The 27,401-nt window shown below is 44.3% G+C and overlaps 1 protein-coding gene across 1 annotated transcript; it reads right to left on the bottom strand.

Annotated features, from left to right (window-relative positions):
* Positions 1 to 485: 485 nt before the first annotated feature.
* On the bottom strand, positions 486 to 27,094 carry pcnx2 (pecanex 2). Its single transcript, XM_056436243.1, is given in 41 exon segments — positions 486 to 956; positions 1,900 to 2,076; positions 2,591 to 2,665; positions 2,767 to 2,933; positions 3,376 to 3,554; positions 5,209 to 5,325; positions 5,719 to 5,876; positions 6,846 to 7,076; positions 7,191 to 7,335; positions 8,584 to 8,687; positions 9,521 to 9,754; positions 10,414 to 10,667; positions 10,761 to 10,976; positions 11,227 to 11,285; positions 12,494 to 12,623; positions 12,721 to 12,829; positions 13,536 to 13,713; positions 13,826 to 13,967; positions 14,523 to 14,673; positions 14,807 to 14,899; positions 15,155 to 15,263; positions 15,594 to 15,703; positions 15,962 to 16,053; positions 16,494 to 16,604; positions 16,726 to 16,897; positions 17,548 to 17,580; positions 17,806 to 17,959; positions 18,358 to 18,500; positions 18,913 to 19,048; positions 19,242 to 19,320; positions 19,881 to 20,008; positions 20,010 to 20,021; positions 20,124 to 20,274; positions 21,210 to 21,384; positions 21,473 to 21,955; positions 22,196 to 22,390; positions 22,529 to 23,013; positions 24,599 to 24,680; positions 24,787 to 24,904; positions 25,505 to 25,707; positions 26,942 to 27,094. Coding segments are annotated over 41 exon segments (6,417 nt in total). The 3' UTR covers positions 486 to 782.
* Between the last annotated feature and the right edge of the window lie 307 nt (positions 27,095 to 27,401).

Here is a 27,401-nt window from a genome sequence, read left to right as displayed (position 1 = left end):
GCCTCAGTTCCATGCATGTGAATCTCCTGATCCATGGCGACCTCAGGACAGCATAAGAACTCCTGTGTTTGTAATTATTGTCAGAAGAAAAAGAAAAAAACGCAAATAAAGAAAATATAATGTGCAACTGCTTAACGAGAACGGGACCAGGGAATACGATGCGTCAGCTGCAAGAGAGGAGAAGCATCAACAGGACTTTCAGACGCCGGCCTCACGCGTCGATGAGCAGGTGTGTCACATCGCCCCTCGCAGGTGTTCACGTACAAGCGGTTACATCAAGCCAGCAGCAAAAGACACGCACACGCAATGAATGGATCATCCTGGAAAACAAATATACGTGTTGTCTGTTTTGAAGTAAAAGAAAGTGGTAACACTTCTTCTATGGTGCCTTAAGAATTGAAGTAACAATAAATCATTATCATAAGTTTACCTCCCGTCATAACACGCACATATATACATTATATGTGAGGTGAGCAGAGGCAGCCTCATTTAAAAACGTCTTTATTTCATCAACCGGATCCGAGATCATGTTTTCAGACTTGTTTACATTCAGACAACAAGGTGAGACCACATGCTGAGGACAGGAGAAGAGGCAGGTTTGTGTGCATGGGTGCTTTCTCATACAATCCTCTGTATGTTTGTGTATATGTGTGACTTTTCATACAGTCCTCTCTGTGTTTGGGCACAAGTAATGGCACTCTCATATGTGTGTGTGTGTGTGTGTGTGTGTGTGTGTGTGTGTGTGTGTGTGTGTGTGTATGTGTGTGTGTTGTCTCTCTCTTTTAGACAGTCTTTTGGTCAGTCGCCTCCGGAGCTGTTGAGACCGATGCCGAGTCCTCCTGGGTCTCATCCAATCCCTGGCTGCAGCCTCGGTCACCTGACTGCACGCCGTCTTTCAACGTGATGGCTGCGTTGGAGGAGCTGGCGTCGACACTCTCATATGGCTCTGACGTCCACTGAGAAGGGAGAAGGAGAGGAGGCGAGGAACAGCCACATTAGAGGAATATTCTTTTTATCGCTGATACTTTTCTCACAGAGTTTTGCATCCCAAGCGAAATTAAAAGGGCAAGTAGGATTTATGTTTTTCCACGGTAAAATAAACTGTTTAAATAAAATACCATCATAAGAATGCTTTTGCCTGAATAATTTGACGGAGTCACCATGACGTCCACTATTGATTTGTGTGCTTTTGTTTTGAAGCCTCAAATTTGTCTTTTTGGTCGTAGTCATCTAGATTTTTAGCAACGTGACAAAAGAGGGTGGAGCTAAGTACAACTAAACACTGAGTAAGACAAGCGGCAAAAATGTTACAAGTAAGTTTCACAAACTGACAACTCACTGTGAAAGGGTTCAAGTTTTAAGTCGATATTTTACTCTAAACGGGACCATCATTTACTAAATGAACACTTCTTGTAAAACTTCTTGTAAAAACTCAGGTGAGATTTAGGGTCATTTTCTCATAGACTTCCATACAATAGGACTTATTTTTGCAACTCGAGGAGTCGCCCCCTGCTGGCCATTAAACATAATGCACGTTTAAAGCTCTTCCGCATTAGGTTTTTCAGACTCGTCGGTTGCCAGCAACAGAATATTGTAATATTAATATATAATATACAATCATATTGTGATATTATGGAGCATTTTACGGGTAGTGAGCCTAGAAATGTACATTATATTTTGAGCTACAGGCTTCATGCTACCTGAAGTTCTTTTCGAGAGAAGCATGAATGTGCTTATAGTATATTTCATGATGATCTGACCGTTGTTCTAAATACTTATTAAAAGCAAAGTTTGACATGTTTTGGAAACAAGAGGATGGGTGAAGGGGGGAGGAGGGGGGGCAGCTTGTGTTTAAAGAGGCAGGGACTTTGCATGTCTACCAGTTGACTGGTTGCCTACCTGCGTGGCTCTGCTGCTGGACCTGTGCGAGGGCCCCATGGCGATGTTGACGCTCGAAGAGGACTGTGTGTCGGTGGTGTTGCCCCCGTCAGCAGCGGACAGCCCAGAGATAACCAGGCCACTGGAGAAACTGCGCTTCCCGAACAGCAAGCTGAGAGTGGACGAAGACGAGGAGATCTGGGGAAAGACAGTGGACGGTAATCCCTGAGACGGGAGCGCAGAAACACAAACAAGCTCACGCACAAACAACGATCAGAGACAGCAGGCTGCGTCGAAGAATAACTTGGAGTCAATCACCACATGCTTTGGCTGTGAAATTGTTCCTTTGATGAATTTTAAAACCAAGTAGTGGCAATGACTTCAACTTCATTCATGAGTCGCATGTAATCAGGGGTTTTACTGCGAAACATAACACAACTAAATTATAGTCATTTATAGAAACTTGGAAATGCAACTATTTGGCATGTGCGGATTTCTTTTTTTTTCTTGAATTTGGTCATGTTGCATCCAGTGTTTTCATGTAAAGGGAATCATACGTGTCTCCCACAATTTCTAACATGCTTTTTTTTGGTGTGTGAATCCAAGAGGTGCAGTATGACCGGACGTGCCGGTGATGAGATCTTCACCTGTCAGCCGTGTGCTTTAGTGTGTGACATGAGGTGTGAGGATGCGCAGTGTGAGGAGCTCGTACCTGGCTGGAGCGCTGCTGATGCTGCGCTGCCTGGAGCTGCGAGCTGATCCCACCGGCTCCCGAGAGGCGAGGGACCTGACGAGGGAGACATTGCTGTATTCTCCTAGTAAAGGCACGCTGAAGCTACACAGTGTGTGTGTGAGTGTGTGTGTGTGTGTGTGTGTGTGTGTGTGTACCTGGGAGAATATAGAGACTATGGATTCGTTAAAGGACAGCTGGCTGTTGGACAGACGCTGGACGAGCCCGTGGGTGGAGCCTGACTCCAGAATAGGCCCTGATTGGCTGGTGACGGGGGGGCGCTGACTCTGAGGTTGCACTGACCGACTGCGGTACTCCCTCCTGGCTGCAGAAACACACACAAACTCCGATTTATATACTTTCACAATCAGATATGAAGATGATTAAAAACCTGACTGAACCAAGACAAAGATTTTGCGCAAAGGTGTATTTTATTGCTTATGAATTAAAATGTGTCATGTCGACTCTCAAAAGTTTTATTTAGTCTTGCTTTATGAATAAAGATAGAAAACTATTAAAAACAACTGTAACATCACTGTTTATGTTATAGTATCTGTTTGTGTCTGCATTGAGTTTGTATCCTCAATTCTTCTCGTCACAAGTTCAACTGTTTTTTTGGGAAGTGGAGACTTCCTTTTAGGATTACGGTTTGAACAAGGTTCTGGTTCTGGTTCCAGTTCGGGACTCTGGAATCAATGTCATCAAAAGACATGTTTCACAAGCATAGTAAGACACGTTGGTGCGTGTGTGTGTGCGTGTGTGTGTACCTGCGTTGTGGTGCCGGCGGCTGTGTGTGGTCCTGGCTCTGTGCTGGTAGAGGTTCAGGCTGTTGGACGTGACGGAGGACGGGCGGTTTTGGCTCAGCGAGGATGAACCACCGGCTACGCAGTCCACATCCTCCATGTTCACGCCACTGTTGCAGCTGGTCAGGTTGTCCTTACGCACCCTGCAGGACGGACACACAGACACACACACACACACAGCTATGGTTTATTTATTCATGTCCGCATCAGTGCAAGGGACACAAACTGGAAAGGGCCATCAAATATGTAGCAGGCCTCGACTATTCCAGCTAGTTAACCACACATATAGAGATGTTACGTAACTGTGCTAGCATATGTGACAAATTACATTACATGCCATGTAGCAGACGCTTTTATCCAAAGCGACTTACAATAAGTGCATTCAACCATTAATACAAACTCAGGACAACAAGAATCAAGAAAGTAGCATTTCTACAAGAAACTACACAAGTAATACCATGAATAATACCATAATAAGTAATACCATAGTAATATAATAAGTAATACATTAAGTAATACCATAGTAATACCATAAGTTATACCATAAATAATACATTAAGTAATACCATAGTAATACCATAGTAATACCATAAGTTATACCATCAGTAATACCATTTGTAATACCATAAGTAATACCATAAGTAATACCATATGTAATACCATAAATAATACAATAGTAATACCATAGTAATACCATAAATTATACCATAAGTAATACCATAGTAATAACATAAGTAATACCATAGTAAGAGCTAATCAAGTGCCACTGAAGTGCTAATCTGTTTTTATTCAAGGTATAATCGTAAAATATGTGTTTTTAGTTTCCGGCGGAAGATGTAGAGAATTTCTGCTGAACTGATGTCAGTGGGGACCAGAACCTGAACCATAATCTGGACCAGAACCTGGACCAGAACCTGTGTCGCCTTCTGAATAAGAAGAGGACGTATTCTCCTGATGTCGTGCAGCGTGTACCTACAGGAACGTGTTGTCGCAGTAGTGTTGGCGGTCAGTGAGAGTTGTCACACTGAGGCCGTCTGCCTCTTAAATTAGTTCAATGTGTTCTCGCTGGCGAGCACAGCCCGTCTCCTCGGCTCCTCGGCTACTTACTGAAATTAAGACACCTTTAACTCGAGGTCGAAGAACCAGGATTTACAAACTAATCTAATCTAAGGGAAACTCATCCTCTAAGAAGGTTAAGAGAGTGACTCACACACACACACACACTCTCACACACACTCAGACATTAGCTGATCTGCAGAGGTTAATGCAGAGCCGAGACAATACACTATGCTGAAGGTAATGTGTAAAAGCGGATGATAAACAACAGAGAGGATGGAGTAAGAGAGAGAGAGAAAGAAGCAGCAACAAAGAGTCAAATCTTCATCATATCTCATAACATGATGAAGGACTGAGCAATAACCCTCAGCTGAAAGTGATGACACATGTGACCTGAGGCTGGAGGAGGAAGAATGTGAGTTGTTACTCCAAAGTGTGTGTGTGCTCCAACTAATGCCAAATAAATGTAACTTATCCTGAGAATCTGATTCAAGGACCCTCAGAGACTGATGGTTGTTCCGGGAACTGAACCGAGGACCTTTTGGTTCCAGTTTCGTCTTTTCACCGGACAGAATTAGATTAATAAAATTCAGAGGGATTTAAGCATGTGATGACTTCATTGAAGATCACAGTAAAAGGGGCAGTTGTAGTGAGGGAGTCTGAGGAGGAAAAGACTGCACTCTTGACTGAGTGAGAAACAGATTTTCAAAATATGCCAAAATGTGTTGATTAGAAACTGACCGTAACCATTTAGAGCAGAACCAGGATCGAATGGCGTCCAGGCTTAAGGCGCCTCCCCCGATGCTGCGGAGCGTACGGTGAGTTCCTGCGTACGATGTCGTCAGTGGTGACACGTACCTTCAAGACACAATCAAAGCCATGCTGTCATCAACAGGCGACGCACATGGACGAAAAACATGTCGAGATCGGAAGCTCAAGGTGCCGGGTTGCTGGATTTGGCTGCATCTGGCGGTGAAGTTGCGGATTGACGAGCCCTTTCTCGAGCACCCGTTTGGTTTTGACCTCTGTGGGCCACCGTAGAAACAGGATCCCGCTCCGTGTGTAGATATAGACGGCTCATTTTAAGATTACAAAAAAGTCGACTACCCCTACACTGCTCCTTTTTAAAATTCAAAAAATATATAAATATCTTATTTCGAAAAAAACATGCATTCTGTGAGCAACAAAAATGCAAATGTTGAATCCCATAGAGACCCTGGTGATGTCAGCGCGGCGCTCTGAGGGACTCACATGGGGTAGCCCAGCGGCTGGTCGCAGGACGAGTTCACCATGTTCCTCAGCGCCTGCTTGGAGTTCTGGATGCTTCCTCGTTCCGGGTTCCGGTTCCGTAGGAACACCAACTCCTGCTGCTGGCCGGCCCACAGGCCTCGCACACACTCCTTGTTGATCTGCAGAGAGAGAGAGATCAGCTCATAAGACATATGTATATACATATATATCATTTTTAAATATAAATGATCTTAATAATTACTTTTTAAAAAGGGCCGTTATGTTTTATCATCTTCTATTACTTGGTCTCTGGCACAGCTTACGTATTGAAATAGAGATTCAGATGCAGATTTAGTTTTCTGTATTTCCTGCAACCAAATGGAGCCATTTTGTCATCAGCTTTTTACAGCTTCAGCAAGGAGAGCGAATATTTTGAGTGATAATATCATCCTTCCATCAGTGAGCGGCGAAAGAGCAGCTTTGTGGGCAGCGTATTTAAAATAAACGAGTGCACTTGACAAAGTGATTCCTCAGCGTCAAAAAGATTGATCAACATTATTGAAACCCAGAAAGACGAAAGCTTCCTGGCAGAAGCTGCATATGTAAAGAATATAAAGGACATTTTGGGAAAATACCCTTATTTGTTTTGCACAAAATCTGGAAACTGGCAAATCCAAAGGTGACACAATCTACATCTCTAAATCTCAGTCATTAATGCGTCTTTATTTTATTTTTTTAGCTGTTTCCAGTCTATGTGCTAACCCTAGCTTCAAATTTAGTTCGGGACATGAGTGGTATCAATTTCCCAAAATGTCGAACTCGTTCGATATTAAATCAAGATGTGAAAGGAAAAGTTGAAACTTTTAAATTCTGTGAATTAAGCCAAAATGTGAGCGCGCGCATGGATTCACCACTGTTGTGGTAATTTGTCCCAAAATAATAAAGTTACTTTGATGTTTGTTTGGCAGCACACCTCTCAGATGAATATATATATATATATATATATATACTGTATATATATATACACACAGTATATATGCTTGTTGTATGTTACACATAGAGCTGTCTGGCATTTCTCAGCATCTCTCCTCCTGTAAATGTAAACACTCCTCGCACATCCAAACCACAGACGCCCTCCGCCCTCTGACCTTGATGACCTTGAAGCTAAGGTGGCGTTTGTACAGCATGATGATCTTGTACTCGTCCGTGCCGTCGTCGATCATGTGCCTCATCGTGAGCAGCGTGTCGCGGCTGGAGAGCACCGCCTTGCGCCAAGCGGGGTCACTCTCGTGGCAGATGACCAGGTTTCTGCGGTAGTTTGTGATGGCTTCGTACAAGACGGAGGCCTCCTCCGTCTCCTCCAGGCAGGTGAAGTGGTCCTGAAAGGACGGGAAAGGTGTGAGAAGATGTTTAGAAAGGATAGGATGCACAGATGTGTGTATGTGTGTTTTACAATCCCAGTTACAGCCATTTAAAAGCAAAGCACATTTTACCTGATGCAGTTTGAGGCTCATTCGGACCGCAGGAGCCACCACCTTCTGCAGGAGGTCGAGGTCGGCAAAAACCCACTCGTCTTTGGTGGCGATGCGGAAGTCTCCTTTAAATAGGGTGTTGAAACCGTACAGAAACGATTCCAGACTTTGTGATAGAAGGAGGAGGTTTGAGGAGGAAAGAGAGAGAGAGAGAGGGAAAGAGAGAGAGGGAGGGTTATGATCCAATGAAATATTTTTTGAATATAAACCACACAAAGACAAAAAGTCCAGAGTGCAGTGACCGATATGTGTTTGAACTAGAATGGGCACTCTGTAGAGCGCATACCTTCGCATATCACAAGATTGGGCATTGAGTTATGAACATTTTGGCATTAGTTGCATGCCAATTGGATATAAATTGACCGCGCTATGGTAAAAAGAAGATGTTGACCTTTTCCATGACCTTTGACCCGATCGATCCCAAAATCTAATGAAATGGTCTCCGGATAATAACCAATCATCCCACCTAATTTCATGCAATTCAAGAAGATTTTGACCTTTTTCATGACCTTGACCTTGACCTTTGACCCGATCGATCCCAAACTCTAATCAAATGGTCCCCGGATAATAACCAATCATCCCACCAAATTTCATGCGATTCGGTTTAATACTTTTTTACTTAAGCGAATAACACGCATACAAATAAATAAATAAATAAATACACTGCGATCAAAACATAACCTTCCGCATTTTCAATGCAAAGGTAATTATGTGTATAGTTAAAGCTGTAGCTGCTAATGCCCCCCTCTGGTGAATGTGTCGTACTGCAGGCCAACGTCTACCGCTACTGATATTACTTGGCAATCTTTTCTCAGCACGTTTTCAACCACTAAACTTGCGTAAGACAACTAAAAAACATGAAAGTGAGAACAAATATCATCGATAATGCAGCGAAACTCACGACAGTTCAGAGTATTACATTCCCAGTTGTATATTGTTATTTTCCTGATGTCCTTTAACATGTTGTGTAGGTGATTTTGAGTTCATTTTTATTTTTAAAGAATGAGTTCCTCAATAAACTCATCGTTAAGCCAAACTTTCTAGAAATCTCCGAATCACAAATGAGGGTTTTGTACATTATGGTCCCGGAAGCTTTCGTTGCTTTCTGAAGACAAAAACTGTTTTCCATTGAAGGGATTTCTGCATAAAAACATACGTCAAGACTCAATTGGACTCCATTTCCAGCAGAATCGTTCAAAGTGAAGGTTCAACAAATGAGCCAATGAAATCATGAGGGCCCGACCAATAACTGACTGTTGTCCCCGTGCTCTCGTCACATGACTCGGATCAGAGCGCGATATCAGGGGCTTTAATCATACTTGTTGCGTTGCTCTTTGACCGGAACAAGGTTTACCTGTTGGACATGTTGTGTGACGCCGTGCCGAGGGACCTCCTCCCCAGGACGGAGAGAGCGTAGGACAGGGTCACCAAAGGAGAGTCTTCATCACTGTCCACAGGCTGGACACAAAGACAGGAGACATGAAGCTACTGGCACGTGGAACAAAGATAACACACGATCATGAGTACAGATTCTGATAAATAGTTGTGTTCTTATGAGATTACAAGAGTTGTGTGACAATATTCCTTTTCACTGTTTTGCTTTCCTTATTAATTAAATTGGAAAAAAAAGCAAAAGACATGTTGCTCTCTATGAGTGTGAACATGTCAAACAGAGGGCTCCGTCCCCCTCAAGTCTTTTTCAGGTGTAGTTATTGGATGGTGTTTCCAGCGTGTGTGTTTAAGGGAGGGGTGAGTGTGAACATTGACACATTTTTAACTTATAATACTCGCGCTGGTAAAAAAAAAAAGTACATTATCCATATCGGAATCTTGTTTCATCCAAATGTTTGTCTTCAGCCCTAAAAACAGTGCATAATATTTATATATATAATTGGTATAATTTTAGTCAATCTGAATCTAGAACGTAACATTTCTGTCAAGTAAATGTAGAACTTCATTGTTCCCGTCTGAAGAAGAAGAACACAATAAGTTATATACGGTTGCATACTTTTTTTTAAAGAGCCTTTTTAAAATTGTTTCTCGGTCCAATGAGATAAAACGCTAACATCATTCAATATTTTCATATTTAAACATCATAAAAATCTATAGCTGTTTCGGTCACTTTTTTTCGGACCGCAATTTAAATATGTCAGCATGGGGATCTTGGACATTTTTATGGGCTTTTTTCCCCCATTATGTGATATCTTTTAAATTAATCAATTAATTTAAGTGAGAAAAAATAAATGCTGTTCGTTGCTGAAGTTCGATAGAATAATCCTTAAGTGATGTACCGTCTCCATCTTCCCAGCACAGTGCTGGATCCACTCCAGGTAGACGTTGCAAAAGCTGGCACGTGTCACGCCCTGCAGGCAGTGCACGTAGTCTTCATCGATCTTCACACTGAAGACCTGAGGGTCGCGCTCTATGTGGTGCCACTTGGTGTAGGACTGCAGCGCCTCTTGAATGGCGTCGTCCTTGAGCCAGGTGGACAGTTTGGGGGAGTGGATCAGGAAGAAGATAATACTCTGAGGGGAGACGGGGAGGAAGAGATGGAAGAGGAAGGAAAATACTAAACACCAGGAAAGAACAAGAGAAAAAAATGAATGTGTAGCTGACGACCAGGAGGTACTTTTGGCAAGATGTCATTTGTAATAATGATTAATGCACAAGACACATGGATTATCCATTTCAGAGTTTAACTTTTTGACAGGAAAATCTTAAAAATCTTAAAGAGCCAGTTGAGACGAAGTGGAATATTACATTTTCCGTCTGCCACTGAAGAGTGGGTGATTGAATATAACGACGGTTGATGCAGTATCAACGCTGCACGAGGTATCCTTCAATGCCAGTGATGCAGTATATCCAGAATAATTAAATAGCAGCTTAAATAAACCAAAAAAGAGATTGTGTCGAATGCTCGGTTGTTTTTAAATAAATCAGAAGAAAAGGAACAAACGTAATAAAAGTGATCATTTGCATCGACATTACACGATGCCAGAAATGAAATAAATGAATACAACATGACTTTCCTCAGAGAAGCCTGAGCATGTAACTTACGTCGCAGAGTTCATTTTGACCGACAGAGTTGTGTCTCAAGAAAGAAAAGCTCAGTGAATATAAGACATAGAATGGACCGACTTCTGCAAAATGCACACAAGCACAAACAGACACGAGGGAAACGTACTTTCAGGTAGTAGGTGATGAGTAGCTTTCGGAGATCGTACACTTGTAGCATTGTGGCGGCGTTGTTCTCGCTGATGCTGTAACCCTCCAGCAGGTACTTGGTGGCCATCACCTCCCAGGCCAGCCAGCGCAGGTTGAAGGCCGCGTTGCACGACAGCATGTGGGGCAAGTGGCCCGGCTCGCAGCAGCAGCACGCATCGTCTTCCTCCACTCCCTCCGTGATGGCCTCCACCTCTCGCTGCTGGCAGTACGTCCCTGGGATGGAGGTGATGGAGTGAAATGGCGAGTAAGCTCAGAAGGATGGAGGATGGAGGTATGAAGGGGTTGCGGGGGTGGTCAGATCTTCACCTCTGAACTCCAGGCCCCTCAGCTGGAAGGTGACGAGCCCGTTGCCGATCTCGATGAGGTGGACCAGGGCGTTGAGGTAGTCAGAAGCCAGGATGAAGCAGTCTCCGGCGCTGTAGTTTCCCCACCGGCCCAGCATGAGGTCGCCACCGAGGGAGTGCTGCAGCGAGCGAGTCAGGTACTCGTAAAAGATGGAGTTTAGGTTGCTGTCGTCACATCCTGTGCGAGAACACGAGATGGACGGATGGGTTTCAGGAAAGGACACAAATAAAAAGCCTGGCTACTTTCTTCCTCACTAAATGACAAGAAGTGCATCTGTACCTTTTTCACAGTATTGACCACAGTGTAGATATCAATCAAACCAATTATCTTTATTCACAAGTAATCTTTCTTATATGACTGCTTGAGTGAAGGAGTTCAATTATAAAGGATATAGTCAGTCACGGATGTGCAGTGAGGAAGAACTCACCCGTCTCTTTATCGACTTGGGACACCAATCGGCTGTTCGAGTTGTCGATGCGCTTTGTGCTGCAAATGGACGGGAGACGGAAAACAGTCAAAACCACAGAGCGCTGAGGCCGAGGAGAAGTCAAAAGGTGCCATTGTTGCTCTGATGGAAAGGGGTGTCATGTAGAATAGGGTGAATAACGTGTTGCAGCGAACACATCTGCTTTGAGACAATTAAATCCTATTTTAAAATGATGATGTTGAAAACACTGAAATAGACATGTATCATTTCGTGGACTGTATTGCCGTTGTAAAGTTACTCAAAAAGAAAGTTTAAGATGTACACATCCGTCCTGTTGAAGATCTTAAACTGCATCTTATTCGATAGTCTACTTTTGAAAACTCCAGAGCCACCAGACAAACTTGGAACTAGATATTTTATTTCTCATTTGTTGAACTCCTCCCTAAAACACCAACATCTGACTCCAGATGTGAGATCAGTGATTTTAATGTGGTTTTTTTTCCACACAACAATGTCTAAATATAATCACAGGCTGCTCCACTAAAAATCCCTGAAGTTTGCACAACGCTACAGGAGTATTTTAGGAGTGCTCTCAGCTCGCTGAAGTACAAACAACCTCTCACATCAATAAGTAAAGAGGGGACAGCGGGTCACGTTGTATAAATGCATGCTGCTCGAAAGGATGGGATTGATTTCTCTCAAATGTTGGTGTTAGTATTAAAATTCATGAATTATATGAAAGAAAACATTAGCCAATTTCTCAATTCGTCCCTACCGTGTCCGCGGCTAGCAGCGCAATGCCATTCATTTCTACTGAAGCTGTAACACAAATACATGCTTTTATTTGATCTATTTTTAAAAGGCTCAGTTAGCATTTGTGCGTCTTTTTTCAGCCGCGGATTAATATACATTTGCTGTGCTAATGAGTATTAACAGCAGCAGGATGATGTAAGTGAGATTAACTCTTAACTAGTAATGAAGGAGCATGTAAAGTGGCTCATTAAAGTATTTAATAGTCTTTTAACTACAATGGAAGTCAAGAGCACAGAGTAATAAGCAACTGTACATCAAGATGTCTAGAAGTACTTGTTAGTTCACTTAACTTTGCATTGTAGGTTTGAGTCCGTTCTTGGGACTTGTTGACAATTTGGCAGCGTTACAAGATTTCCTCAATCTAGACTCACAGTGCTACGTACGGCAGATCATTTCCAGACACCTCCAGCATGTTTGGGACCCTCACGTCACGCTCATTCGTCGGGGGTCTTACTTGTAGTTCCGCTCCCAGAACTTGACGGGCCTCGGATACGAGGAAATGAAGATGGCGCTGCCCAGGAAGGGAGCCAGCGGGGTGTAGAAGACGGTGGTGAGCAGAGTCTGGAGCAGCAGCATGGCCGAGTCTGGACACGCACACACCAGTAAAGGAAAGAAAAGCCCGTACTGATGTACACACACACACACACAAACACAAACACACAGGTCTCCGAGAAAGGATACGAGGAACTGCAAACGGCTGAGCGAAGGCATGAAAAGCGCTGCCCCAGGCGATCTGCCAGGGCGCGATGTAAACCAGGATGAAATGGAGCTTCAGCAAAAGCTCACGCATCTGCACAGAAATAGAAACAACACAGTCAGTGGCCAGCAGACAGTTATCTAACTCAAACAACCTTCGTCACGTGATATCTATTACGTCCCTCCACGGCACCGTAAAGGTTGATGAGCCCTCTGTGGGCAAATGCTGGCCGAAACAATTCATCTCAAACACTGATTACACCTGCAGTCACATGTCAGTGCAGATCAGCAAATGTTGTGCAAAGGACAAACAGTCAAAGTCAAAATATGTTTATGTTATTCTGAATCAGCTTAAATGACCACAGAGTCGTCCTCTGTGATCAGGTGACACACGTCCATAAAGTTGAGGTACTCAGAAGAGACAGAATTAGAAAGTTTTAAAAGTTTAAAACTGACGAAATACCTGATCCTACAATTCCCATAACGCAACTGGGTAGCATCTTATTGTGAGACCCTCAGAGACTTTCTGTTCATGATGAACAGTCTTGCACCAGAGAAGAAGTATGATGACATCACTAGATGTGACCAGCTCATCCGGCACACAACTGTGCGACGAGTAAATGCACCTCTGCTTTTAAAATTGGGCGGAAAAAAAGTCCCTTGAAGCGAAATTAAATTTCAACAATTTCAAATGTCAGGGAGAAATCTACAAATCTAGACTTCCGATCACCGTCATGATGAGAGTCAGTGAAGGGATCTGTCAACCTGTCGGTCGTGCGAGTGTGTCTGTGAGATTCCACCTTGTGGAAAACAATAGACATGATGAAGAAGTCCAGCAGGAAGCTCTCGGAGAAGTGTGGACAGTCGAAGTGGAAGAAGACGAGTGTGAAGAGCAGCGTGAGGAACTGGAAGCTGGGGTCGCAGAACGATGAACGCAGGAGTTTCAGTCCAGCAACCGTTGTCAGGAGAACGTCGCAGCTGGAGATGACACACAGATTTAACAGGTTCACCACACACACACACACACACACACACTCTCTGGAAGGACAGGCAGACATATGTGTGTCATGTGATGCGCGCGTCCACTCACTGGATCCCCAGCTTCTTGCGATGACTGAGGGCGAAGCCGTCGTTGGTGAGAGCGCTCAGCACGATGGCGGGGTACACCACGTACTTCTCGAAGCACAGGAGCCCCACGTACAGCCGCTCGAACCACATCAGCACGGCGTCCTCTGGAATACAAGCAGGAAGAGAGAAGAAGTTACGCGAGCGGATCAGAGTCACAGCTTTCTAGAGCAGCGGGAGACCGGGTTCAGAGTTCCTCTCGCTACAATCTTGATGACGAGACATTTTTTAAAAGTAAAAGCCTCCTTCTATTTTTCAATGGAAGTATGGAGAAGAAAGTCAAGAAAAAAAGAGGCCAAGTCTGCAACACGGACAGCCCGTTGCTCCAAGCCTCCCTCCAAAGCTACGCCCCCAATTATTGGCAAGAACATAAACATATCGTATTTAACGGAGACAACAAACATGGCTATTCGGTATGAGTTCAATGATTGGAGGGGCTTGTTAACGCCCCACACAGCCACTGATATCAGATGTTCTTTTTTTCTGTCAGGATGTAATGACAATTTCAACCAAAGTATCAAAAGTGTTTTTTAATAAGATTTGCAACCATACCTTTAACATTTTACCTCATTAGCTACTGGAGATTCGACATTATTGAAGGACTACAATTGGTTTAGCAGGACACTTAATAACTCTGGATTATTTCCAGGAGGCATGCTGACCTCTGGGTTCAAACTGGTGGTACTCCTTGGTCTTGAGAACCGGATGAGAAATCCACAACCAGGGGTGGTGCTTCCTCAGCTGGGGGATCAGGTAGTGGGTCACAAAGCCCACCGTCCCCGCCAGAGCGTACAGCACGATGGTCACAAAGGGCTGAGGACGGGTCGCGAAGGAAAGATACGCGATGAGAATGGATAATTAGACGAAACACTTAAGAGTTAATAGTCCTGCAAGCTGCGGCGACCAACGATGCAAAGCAAAAGACAGAAATAATCCAGGATCCTACCTTGAGAGACAGAAACACGGTACTCGCAGTGATGGCGAAGGTGAGGATGTAAGCCACGGAGCACACGACCACGTCCGACAGCAGAATCTCCTTCTGCGGAGCACAAGAGATCATTTGTGAACCGCACCGGAGCAAAATACATTTGTTTATTAGACTCCTTTAGGTGTGAGATTATTTCTGTCTGATCCTTCTGAGCCTTCAATATCTGGAGCAGCTTTGAGACGATTTAAGGGCTTCACAATCCCCATTAACACCGCAGAGGGCTTGTTTTCTCTCTTTCATTATAACCTGTAATCACACGCAGTGATTGACATTTAGCATTGTTTTATAATCTCGCCTGCTAGTTACCATAGAGTTCTGCAGTTTCTCAGGCAGTGGGTCTTTACTGTCGGCGTCTTCCTCCTCCTCTTCCTCAGTCTGCACCAAAGTGGGCATTATCTTTGACTTCACCAGAGATCTGAAGAGGAAAGTGTCACATGTGTAGGAATGAGACGATGGTATTCGTAGAAAAATATTCAGACATTGCGGTTACAAACCCTAAATCAACTGACAGCACAAATAAAGAGAGAAAAAAACTTTTAAATGAGTTTTTATTCTTTTTGACATATCTTTTCTTTGGGTTTTAACATCTAAAAGGTCCAAAAAAAAGATTTTGTTCCATTAGAAAACCATCGGCTCTAATCTTTACTTTAAAGAAATATTAACAATTAAGTGTATCGCAACCAGGTCCGGTGCATGCACACACACACACACACACACACACACACACACACACACTGATACTCACAGTAGCACGGTCGGGTCGCTGCTTTGTCGGCTGAGGTGGTAAGAGAAGACCACCAAGAGGCCACAGAAACCAGAGAACAGAGCCGGGGTGTGCTGCTCATCCCACGGCTCCTGTAACCACACACACACACACACACACACACACACACACACACACACACACACCATCAGTCTCCTTGAAAACCAGAACTGCTGCTTTTCGATGGTCACACTTCTCAAGCTTCCTCCCTGGTTCAGTTCCTTTTGAAGGACGGTGAGTGTTGCTGCAGCTCTTAGTTACATGAGTGGAATTACCCGGCTGCACGCTATTTATTGCTGCGCTCCTCGTTTTCTCGTATTCCTTTAGTTTCATGTCCAGTTCATTCGTACCTTGAGAGCTCCGAAGCAGAAGCCGTAGAGCAGAGACAGAGCGATCAGACTGCGCAGGATGCCGTAAACCGCAGCGATGAGACTCGTCGCGGCTGAGACACACAAATTAGAGCGAAGATGAAAATACATGCAGTTGTTTTCAACATTGACAAATAAAGCTCAGTGGTCTTAGTGGTATGTGTTTAGTTTTTTAATCACTAAGAAGATTCAACTTTACTTAGAGGTCTTGAACATATATTTTCTCACTAAGATTTCAGTTTTCAGGGGCTTTAAACACTAAATACATAATACACTAGTTTAAGATTAAATACAACATAATCCTTTACTCCCACAGCGGAGGGATTTGCATTATTACAGCAGCAAAGGGAATAGTGCAATAACAAAAAGCATCAGTAAAAGAAACACACACACACACACACACACGGGCATCAAACCAGAGCATCGGATCCACAGATGCATCCAGAAATGACAGTAAATCAACAACTAATTGGTTCCTTCACACAAGTTTGACTGAAATTCAAAGTTTACCAACCTGTCCCTCCAAACAAGTGCATGTCAATCTGCTCCAGCAGGTAGATGGTGAATGTATTGATCTGAGGGAAAAGGCCCACCAGGAAGGTGATTGGGAAGCAGTAGGTAAAACCTGTTTTATGTATTAAACAAAAGAAAGTTCTTAGTAACTTGCAGGGGACAAATTACCATTTTCAACAGGAAATAAATCAAATGACGTAATTGTGTGTCTCTGCCGGTACATTAATCCCTACCCACGAGCAGGTTTCGCAGGAAGCCCAGAGCGTCGTGGCACACGATGGTGACTCCGTACAGGGTGGAGACCGGCAGGTCTGTCCTCCTCAGCAGCTGCTCCAGCATCCAGATCAGACTGCAGAAGATGCAGAAGTAAGCCGCTCGGCTGTAGGCCACCAGCTGGTTGTGACCCTGGAGACACACAGGTGAGGATGCTTTAAACTGAAACTCATACAGATGTACACTACCGTTCAAAAGTTTGGGATCACCCAGACAATTTTGTGTCTTCCATGAAAAATCACACTTTTATTTATCAAATGAATATAAAATATAGTCAAGACATTGACAAGGTTAGAAATAATGATTAATATTTGAAATATTAATTTTGTTCTACAAACTTCAAGCTCAAAGGAAGGCCAGTTGTATAGCTTATATCACCAGCATAACTGTTTTCAGCTGTGCTAGCATAATTGCACAAGGGTTTTCTAATCAGACATTAGTCTTCTAAGGCGATTAGCAAACACAATGTACCATTAGAACACTGGAGTGATAGTTGCTGGAAATGGGCCTCTATACACCTCTGGAGATATTTCATTATAAACCAGACACTTCCACCTAGAAGAGTCATTTACCACATTAACAATGTATAGTGTGTATTTTTGATTAATGTTATCTTTATTGAAAAAACAGTGCTTTTCTTTGAAAAATAAAGACATTTCTAAGTGACCCCAAACTTTTGAACGGTAGTGTAAGTTTACCAAATATTGGTTATTATCATCGCAACTGATTACTTTGAGAAGTTTTCCTCTCGGACAACTGCGAAAAGGTAACGTTGAACTCACGTGTGTTGGTGAAGCTGCATCTGGTTGAACACTCTGGACAACAAAACAGCAGAAGCATCAGTCACCATTTGTAAATGAACGTGAAAACAATTGAAAACAGTATTGTTTCATGACATGTGTTCATCAGAGAGGAAGTGAGGGCGAGCAAACAGGAACTGGCAAGGCCAAGGTCAGTTTTACTTTTCATCAGGTCACCATGGGGCTCGCTCTGAGCTCACTCATCATGTATTCCTCATTGCAATGTTGTATTTGTCTTACCTTCAGTAAGGAATACTGGCAGCTGGCGATGACCAGGCAGAACTGGAAGACCCAGAAGTCTTTGAAGCAGCCGTGGTTAAGAAGCACAAATCCCAGGAAGGAAACCAGGAAGGCCATGAAGACTGCGACTAGGTTCTCCACCACTTCTTGGTTCCTACAGATAACCGGCACACACAAGAGGTTACACTGGGTCTTTCAGTAGCTTATCGGACATACAGTATGCAGCACATTCCTCACTTACTGCTCAACTCCTGATTAAACTGAAAAGACACTTACTGATCAAATTGGAAAGATTTAACGCAAATAAATGTCCCAAAAGTGAAGTGAAATGGCGAAGATGTTCTGAAGAGTAAAGAGACTAGAAAATACATATCCAGTGACTGAGCTTCTTGTGGGTGAAAACTTGTTTGCAATAGTTTGTACCACAAATGTCTCTAAGATTCTATATGTCTATTTCTGAGCGAAACAATGTGTATCATTTGGTTGCTGGACTTCTGAACGCGTGGGCACCGGCAGCGGAAACAGTTAACCAAGCAGTTGTTGGTGGATTACCTGTCCAGAAGAGCAAGCAGGGTGAGTCGGTCATATAAAAGGTTGATCACCTTCCCAGGAAACAACTTTAGTTTGTAATAAATCTTCCTGGTCGGTTTCTCCTGAGTGGACGTCTCCGACGACTCGTCCAAAGAGTCCTCCTCCTGACACACAGACGCAAATCATTGCCCACGTGGCTCACTTCAAAGCACAGTGAGGATTATTATAAGTAGACAGTAGAACAGGGCCGTGCATTAATGATGATGAGGATTATTATTTAGTTAAACAACAACAAAAAAGAATCTGGAATCATTTTGAAGCCTTAATCGTTGACGTTCATGTCCGCTTGCTAAGATCCTTCTCGTTTACTCCCTTTGTTGACACATTGATACATTTCTTGGCACGTTACCACCACTATTGGTGCCATAGCATCAAACAGTCTGAAGAACTGGGTATCAAGTCCCCCCGCGTGTGCATACACAAGAAAATTGCTCCCTTGCACTTCTATGGAAGGCAAAACCCCACAAAGTGCCTCGAAATAACCCAAAAATACAAAAGCAGAAAGCAGATGGACACCTGAAATATCTCAGGGTGCGTCCTTCGTGGCCGAAGCCTGTGTGCAGGGATGATGCGTCGCTGGAAAGGGCAGTCAGCGTGACCGCCCACCACCCCGTCCTGACACTCCGAGTTAGAAGAAGTGGACAGCAGGTCACTGAAGACACACACACACACATGCTGATGTTAATTTGTGGAATAAACCTGATTACATTGCAGTGGTGGTAGTGTCGGAGGAGATGGAAAAGGGCAAGAAGGAAATTAAGAAAGGCACAGGGAAGAGACCATGCAGGTAGACGAAGCAGTAAAAGGAAAAACAAAAGGGGGAGCAGAAGATTGAACAGCAGTACCACATGTTGCCCGTGATGAGCTCGGCTCCGAGCGGCAGGTTGAGAGCTCTCTCCGCATACAGCTTGCGAGGTCGGTCTCCTGGTGACCCAAACACACACATTCAACCTGTCGGACTGTTCCTCTTTGCATGTGCAACATCTGACATCCGGCTGATGTCAGATGTGGTAACTAAATCTATTACGTGGGATTTTTAAAAGATTTGTTGCTACAGACGGAGATCTGAGAGACTAAAAATCGGAACATCTTGGAGCCTTTTCCAGACAAATTTAATTTAATCGAAAAAGCTTTTGAGCTGATTCAAAAGTGGAGCCATCAGCTACTGGCAGAGCCTTCCACACACACACACACACACACACACACTCTGTATTTGTTATATAATACTCTATAATACTATCAGGCTGTCGCAGCAGAAATAAACTCCTAAATTATTGATGGAGTCTATTTACTGTTGTTTTGTTTGGATGTCCAAGGTGAATATCTTACAGGTACTCTCACTCTTAAATCCTAAAACATATCATGGATAAGGTTAACTGTATCAACAGCAGCTCATTATTGCGAGATGTGACTCCAGTGAGTTTTTCTCTGGCACAAAACAAGTATTTCCTCTCAAGCTTAATAGTTCAAGAGTGGCTGCTTACTGTGAACAGTGTGGAAGGTGTAGGCATCTTCTTTGTTGGTAGCCTCTGGTCTACAGATGACCTGCAGCATGGAGCTCTCCGACTGAGAGGTCTGTGAAGGCAGGGAGTCATAGTCTGGATCCTTCTCTGTCTGTTTGTGGACTGCAGACGGGAAACACAATCAACTGGGCATCCTGGATGGACACGTGAATTCAGCGATGTTGATATATTTTGTGAAGCACGTGGGTGTGCAGGCATGTGTACCTGTCAGGGGAGACGATTGGGATGTGTGTGGGCGGTATGGCCTTTAGTGTGTCGGTAGGCAGACTGGTGGGTGGTTTCAGTCTCTCTGGTTTGTTATCCGTGTTGGTCTCTATTATCGTATCATCTTGTCTGGAAGCCATGCTCAGAGTCTCTGCAAGCAAATCAGAAGGAAATGTTTCTTTTCACTAAAATAACAAACAGAAATGCTGTTTTTATACCGGCAAATGTAAAGCCAGGATTCTTATGTTCTTCCTCTTATGTTAATGATGGGAATAGTTGCAAATAGTGATCAACCAACAGAGAATTACCACCTGACTCTGCAGTTACTCTCAGCTCTCCGAAAAGTTGTAGCTTTACTCTCAGCTCATTGTTTGGGTTTTGAGGCCCGCAACCAGCTGTTAACAAAGAAACGGCTCTGTATGCTACCGGCCCGGCACCAAAGCCAACAACGTTAACAAGACAAGCAAGCGAAGAGGCAAGCGGAGTGGGTGGAGACCCACAACGGAGCTAAAAAGAGGGTGAACATTGGACTCATCAGGTGACCAGAATGCTATTTTTGCTACATGTCTGCTGGATGTGCAAATTGGCAACTGTTTGCAAACATGTTTCCCACATTATACTTTAATAAGGCAATGCTGTGTTCACAGCTTGTTCAGTTGCCACAGAGAAAAACTAAGCAATGCCGATTCAACCAGAGGTCACCAGTGAAACTAAATGAAGTCCGTAAGCCCTCCAGCTGCTTCATTCAGCCCACTTGACCGACATAGTTTATACCAACTGACTGACATCCTGAACCACATTAACATCCTTCAAGCCTATTGGGGATAAAATCACCCTTGTAATTTGAACTAGAAAATGAATGCATCATGATGACATATCTACATTTGCATAACAGTCTGGAGCTTTAACCATTGCCACCATGCTGCAAAGAGCAAGAGTAGGGAATCTATTTCAGCTTACAAATCAATGTTGACATTGCACTCCTTTATGAACTTATATATACATATCTGCATGCTCTTTGACCTTATGAAACAGTCAGAGAAAGGATTTAGAGGTAAAGAGACCAATCCTCCTGCTGAGCTTCACCTTCATCTGCAGCTCCCACTTCCTCTTTGCGTTCGGGCCTCTCGTCTTCCTTTGTGCTGGCTCCTCCTCCTCTGGTACTGAGAGACCCCAGCAAGGAAACAAACTCCAAGAAGTTGGATTCGTTGGGAACCTGGCCTTCCTTCGCCTCCAGGTCCGACTTGGAAGTGGTCATGGACTGATGAAGAGACACATGTGCGTGTATATGAATGGACAGGTGGGTGGAGATAACGAGACAACGAGAAAGAGATCAACTGCCGACGTACTGTGATATGCGAGCGGTCTGGAAGCAGCACGGCATCCTTCCCACTGTCCATGCTCAGGCCGCGGATGTGAGCCCTTCCCCCGGGCCCGTACCGGCCCGAAGCTGGCGGCAGGCGCAGGAAACCTTGTAAATCCACATTAGGATCCAGAGGATCGGTGTCATCGTGGTGGGAGTGGACATCGATGCCGGACGAGCTGTTATCATTGGTCAGCTGCGGGCTGTGTGTGCTGTCATCAGCTATCTGGACACCAAGGTGTTCCTGGTCTGGATCTGGACCCTCCAGTGTGGTGGACTCCGAAGCGGTGGTTTCTCTGCACAGGTGAAACTCTTCACTGTGGCTTCCTGTCTGTTGCTGTTTCAGGGCGGGGTCGTCCTCTGAGTCCGCCGCTTCCTCTCTCTCTTTCCCCTCCTGCTTCTCCTTCTCGGGGGAGTCAAAGGTGATGACGGGGATCTTGATGTGACACTCTCCTGCATCTTTCTGAGCCTTGAAGGACAGACACACAAACTCAAAGTTTACAAAGGTAACAAAATATGGCGGGGCAGATTTTGCAGTAATGTGTATCACGTTTACATTTGATGGGATGATTCAGCAGTAAAATCATTGTAAACATCACGTAGCTTTAATAAAGCGCTGACACATGTGATACCGCCAGATTGTGAAAGATGATTTTAACAGGATGTTATAATCAAGTTTTAAGTGTTTTAAGTCGAACATTAACACCACCTGTGCATTCTCTAGAAGGCTCTGCTTGACACTCTCCTCCAGCTGAGCAGCGGTCTGCAGGTCACAGCTCATGGTGATGATGATCTTCACCGTGTCGCTGTCGTCCAGGTGAGCCGACGCCGGCCCCGGGCCAGAGCTGTCGACCAGAACCACCTCAATCTCATCAGAGCAGTACGTCTCCTCCACCGGCTCAGCCTGAGGGACCAGAGGGAAGGAGGTTCAACCAATGATGTACAAAAACAAATCACATAACAATGAGAGTGACATGACTTTTTATTAACATACTCAAAATTAGACTTCACGAATATGACAACTAACTCCAAGGAGGCCTACCTGTGCAGGAGAATCAGGGGTGTCGATGAAATCAAACTGGTGGTCCTGGGGAGTCCCGAGTGAGTTGTTGTTGGCATCTGGGGGCTCTTTTCTCTCCTCATTCTCCTCCTCGCTCTCATCTTCACTTCCCTTGGAGGGAGGCAGCCCTTCATCAGCTGTTTCTCTGTCTGCACTGTCTTTGTCCTCCCAGTCTTCTATCCTGTCGTGCTCTTTCTCCGTCGTTCTTTCCAGCTCTGATTGCTCTCTGTCAGTCAACGAGCTCTGAAGGTCCACGCTTTCCTTCACCGCCACAGTTTCAATTATCTCCGCGTCCATGTTCCCGGTCCCACTCGCAGATCCGGGCCGCTTCTCATCCCTTTCAGCTCGGGATGGGGTCCTCTGCTGGGCCTGCAGCAGCGGGGCGGCCTGGTCTGGATTGGGGCTGGAGAGGTCATCTGGAGAGGAGCTTGGGTGCAGGCCTCCATCCACCGGCCTCTCACCGTGTCCTGGAAGGAGGTGACATACCACTCAAAATTGTTAATTTTAAGTGTCACAATAATAAAACTGCTCTAATCCTAAAATCCTAAAATCCCTGCCACAGAAATAGTGTATTCTTGTGTTTGGCTGCAGTGACAATACAAAAAAAACATGCTATTGTCTACAGCAGTATTAGTCAGTGATAAATATCTTCCCATTGCAATACAATGAAAAGCGGACGTGATACATTTAGTCTCTCACGTCTGATGCAATAAACCACAACGTGTTTAATGATATGATGAGATATACCTTTATTCGTCCCACAGTGGGGAAATTTCAAAAATCACAGCAGCGGTGCACATCAGAGCATTAATAAAAATAATTATAAAACACAAAACTAAATACTAAAAAACGTTATATCCGACTGACTGTCGTGCATTAAGTCGTACATTTACTGGAACTAGTCAGCTGGCCTTGTTGGCAGTTCTCTGCTTGCCCGAGCATATTCACAACAATGATGTGTTTGCAGAAAAGGAAGTTGTCAATCTACTGTACATTGTCTAAGGAGCCATCGAGTGCATTAGGGAAGAGGAACAGAGTTGGCTTTCAGCACGGATTGATGCTGACGCTACACAAAACACTTGTTCCCCCAAATGACATGCGAGGCCTCGATAGTGACAACCAGACTCCTTCTTTCCTCACGCTGCCTCTATTCTATACTTCTCACTTTGACATATTGTCAGTGTAATTGTTTAGCATTTCACATAATCACTGGGAAGTCATTTCTCTAGAAACTGATAACAACTGCTCTGTGTGCCAATCATTTGTAGCTCGATGCCAGGCCGAGGGAAATCTTTCTGCAGGTTATGGGGGATGTCGGCAGCCAAACTGACTTCACAAATGTTTGAAGACAATCAGCGAGGTTTAAAAATAAAAAGGGCAATGAGAAGAATGTAGTTCCCTCATTCTGGTGACTCCGCGATTCTTTCTTATTCTCGCATCTCCGCAGAAATCATTAAGACGCACACGTTGCAAGAAAACTACAGTGTCACGCTTCACATGCTGCTAGTGAATAAAATCCGTTTAATTAGAGAAGATTTGTTAGATTTCACAGAATTGGGCAAATATAATCCAAATATATAGAGGGAAACTGTGTAGGTTTCCCCCTATATTCAGTGGTTATCAATGCTCATGCTTTCTCTTATTGTTTGATTAACTTTATATTTGTTCAATCAAGCAACAGCTGACTCACTATTATCTGTATATGAAGCAAGCTGCATAACAATATGTAAATAAACCCTCAGCACACATTCTGCCAAACAAACCCCGATTAAGTTTCCACAGGCAGTAAACAGTGGTTCGGATTTTGCAGATTTCTAATTTCATTATAACTTAACAAGCTATGCCGACTTCCAAAGATGTTTAATAGGAAACATTTTAGCCAAAGGAAACTGCCCTGAGCCGAATGAATTAGCAGAAATACTGAGCACTGCCACGTCGGGAAGCCACAGCATCTCGGCCCGGCCACAGATTGCCTTGTGGCTTTTATGGAAGCATCGGCATTTGCAGGGCTTCTCCACTCATTTATTCAGATTGTTTTCCGTGAATGGTTACCCTTTTGATTCTCAGTCGGACCCAGAAAAACATCATCTTCACCTTCCACGGTCTTCCTGTCCTCGTCCGACTTCGACCAGTCCTGCATGAAAGAGAATACAGGAACACTTTGGTAACATGAAGACATACTGTAGGTCAACACGGGGCCTCCTGTTCCGTACATCCATATATGCTTCATGCTCACTCACCACCCCGATCAGTCCCGGGTCAGTTTCAGTCTGTTTCACTATCACCTGGATCACCGGACTGGTACGTTTCAGAGCCAACATCGTCATGGCAACACTGTCTGGGACTGTGCTGCTCTTCCTATAAGGCAGTGATAAGAGATGGGGGTGGGGGGTTTAGAGAAGCAACCCGTCTCTTTCAGAGGAAATTATCTGACTTTCATTACCAGCCTCTCATGTTTCTCAAACTAAAATCAACTAATTTATAAGGAAGTGGGCATGGATTTTCATGAAATTATAGGGATTCTGTAAAAAGTCATTAGCTAGCTCAGTCATCGAAATGAAGTAGAATAAGTCTACATCCCACTCTGAGACACATGATCACAAAACCTATGCATATATATGTAAGAGGACGTCAGGAATGGGATGACGTTTGGTTATGATTAATGGCATCATTCTATAAAAGGAGGTCTCCGGTCCAAATGTACCATTTAACATAAATAATTCAGATGTATCATGAGTGATTTAGCCCTCTGGCCTCGAATATGTGACGACTAACCTGACAGAGCAGTTTGAGGCACAAAGAGCAAGAACTCCTGTCTGTTTAATGTCCGTATACCCTGTATATCTCTCTGAATGCCGTCCAATACATCAGTAAGGGTAAGACCACTTTGCCATTTTTTTCAGCTACTTTCAAATTAATTTTAGTTTCAGGACTATACATTGGTCTGTGTGGGTTTACCTGATGCTGGCGGGCAGGCAGGAGTCCGACGCATTGCTTTTCTTCTCTGGAGCCTTGGTGAGATCAGAGACGCTGCTCCGGACCACCGCCTCGCCCTCGTCAAACATCAGGTGCAGCCGATAGTTGGTCAGCTTGATGAGGATGAAGAAGACGGTGATGGAGGTGCAGTAGATGCTCAAAGCCATGGTGGTAGGGGGAAGGGCCTGTGGAGAGGAGAGGAGCTTCATCATATTCAAAACAACTTCTCCAGAGACCTGACTCCACGAAAACAGTGTTTGATTGAATGCTTCCCGCTGGGGTTATTCTTCTCGTCTGATGATAAGGAGGTGAAACTCTGCTCAGGGTAAAGCTTATTTGCAGCCACACACACATTGTGTACTAAAGGATCACAGAATCACAAGATCTAATTTGATTAACTGGTGGAATGATGAAGATTATTGATCTCCGGGGAAGGAATGGCCCACATACCAATGTCTGCATATAGTCCAGTGTGATTATACGCAATCATTTATCTGGTGTTGTGTGAAAAATTCTTTTTTTCACATCTCTCACAGAAAGTGTGTGCAATTGTTAAAAAGGCAACAGCCTTTTTTTATCTAGCTTTGGTGTCAAAGCTCTTAGTCGTCGGAGATGTCCCTCTCACATCAGAATATGTTACTTTGAATAACTCACTGACTCATGAGTGGCTAATTTGCGGCTATCCTTCTCTTCCTACACAAAGTAGCCCCGGTTTATTGTACTTAGATGGGAGAGCAGGGCAGCAATCACATCCAATCATCATAATCGGCAATATATATGATCTAATCTGGATAAAAGTGGTTGATAATCCTCTGTTCCATAGAAATATTATCAACGTTATGGATTCACATATCACTTCCAGTGATCTGCCATTAGCTCATTAATTCAATATGGCTGTTGTTGCCACCATGTGTCCTCACAGCTCAGGTCAAGGTGTCTTTCCTTCATTCATAACACTATATCCGGCTGTATGTCTATGCCTGTATTGTTTATTATCCAGATTGATCTCCACATATCCTTAAAGGTAAACATCTGTAACATATCCCAGAGTTCCTCAGTCAGGTTATTATCACTGGGACTATTGCAGCTTGTGTTGCAGCTATATTTCCAAAGGCCATGACATGAAAATACCAGTGAACCGATGGTTCCACGCCACATCCAGGAGCAGCCATGCGTTCCGCCACTGCGTGCAGGGAAATAAACTGCGACAGTGTTTACTCTAGTGTTTATCTCAGTAGCAATCAGACCATGAGGGACGCTTCTTTCTCACAGAGCCACCGCACGTACATCCATGAAGGATAAAAGGCGCGCATGAAGAAAGAAAAAAAAAACGCGGAAAGAAAACGCTATACCTGGTACCGTGAGCACCTCACACCCCCTTCGCGGCCTTGGACGTCACGTTCCCTCATAAAAACTCACCAGATGGAGAGACAGGGGTAACATCAGGAGAAATATCCACAGATAGAGGTGGCAGGAGTTGTTGAATTTGTTCTGGTCCGGGTCGTGATACCAGCCCCCGGTCACAGATGCCCAGACTCCCTGACGCAGGGTCTGCACAACCTGGGAGACCATCTCTCCTTCTCTCTCTCCTCCTCTCCGCTCGGGGTGGACGGACGGATGCTGCTGCTGCTGCTGCTGCTAGGCTACAATGAGATGATCTCCTCTAATGCATGCTACAGTCGCTACGCCTCCATGTTGGGGCGATGCAGCACGTCTCCTGAGCCTTCTCTTTCATGCCTTAGTCGTCTTGTTCGGCGGGGTCCTCTGGTCTGCCTTTTCCCATCCCAATGACGATTCGTCCATTGCTACTGCCGCGGTCCTCATCTTGTCCTGTTCTCTCTCCTTCTCCCTATCCTCGCCTGCACAGATGCGCAGCTCT

Source organism: Pseudoliparis swirei, chromosome 17 (assembly GCF_029220125.1).
Source record: "Pseudoliparis swirei isolate HS2019 ecotype Mariana Trench chromosome 17, NWPU_hadal_v1, whole genome shotgun sequence".
Classification (NCBI taxonomy): domain Eukaryota; kingdom Metazoa; phylum Chordata; class Actinopteri; order Perciformes; family Liparidae; genus Pseudoliparis; species Pseudoliparis swirei.
The sequence above is the reverse complement of the archived record's forward strand: the minus strand, read 5'-3'. Positions and strand labels throughout refer to the sequence as shown.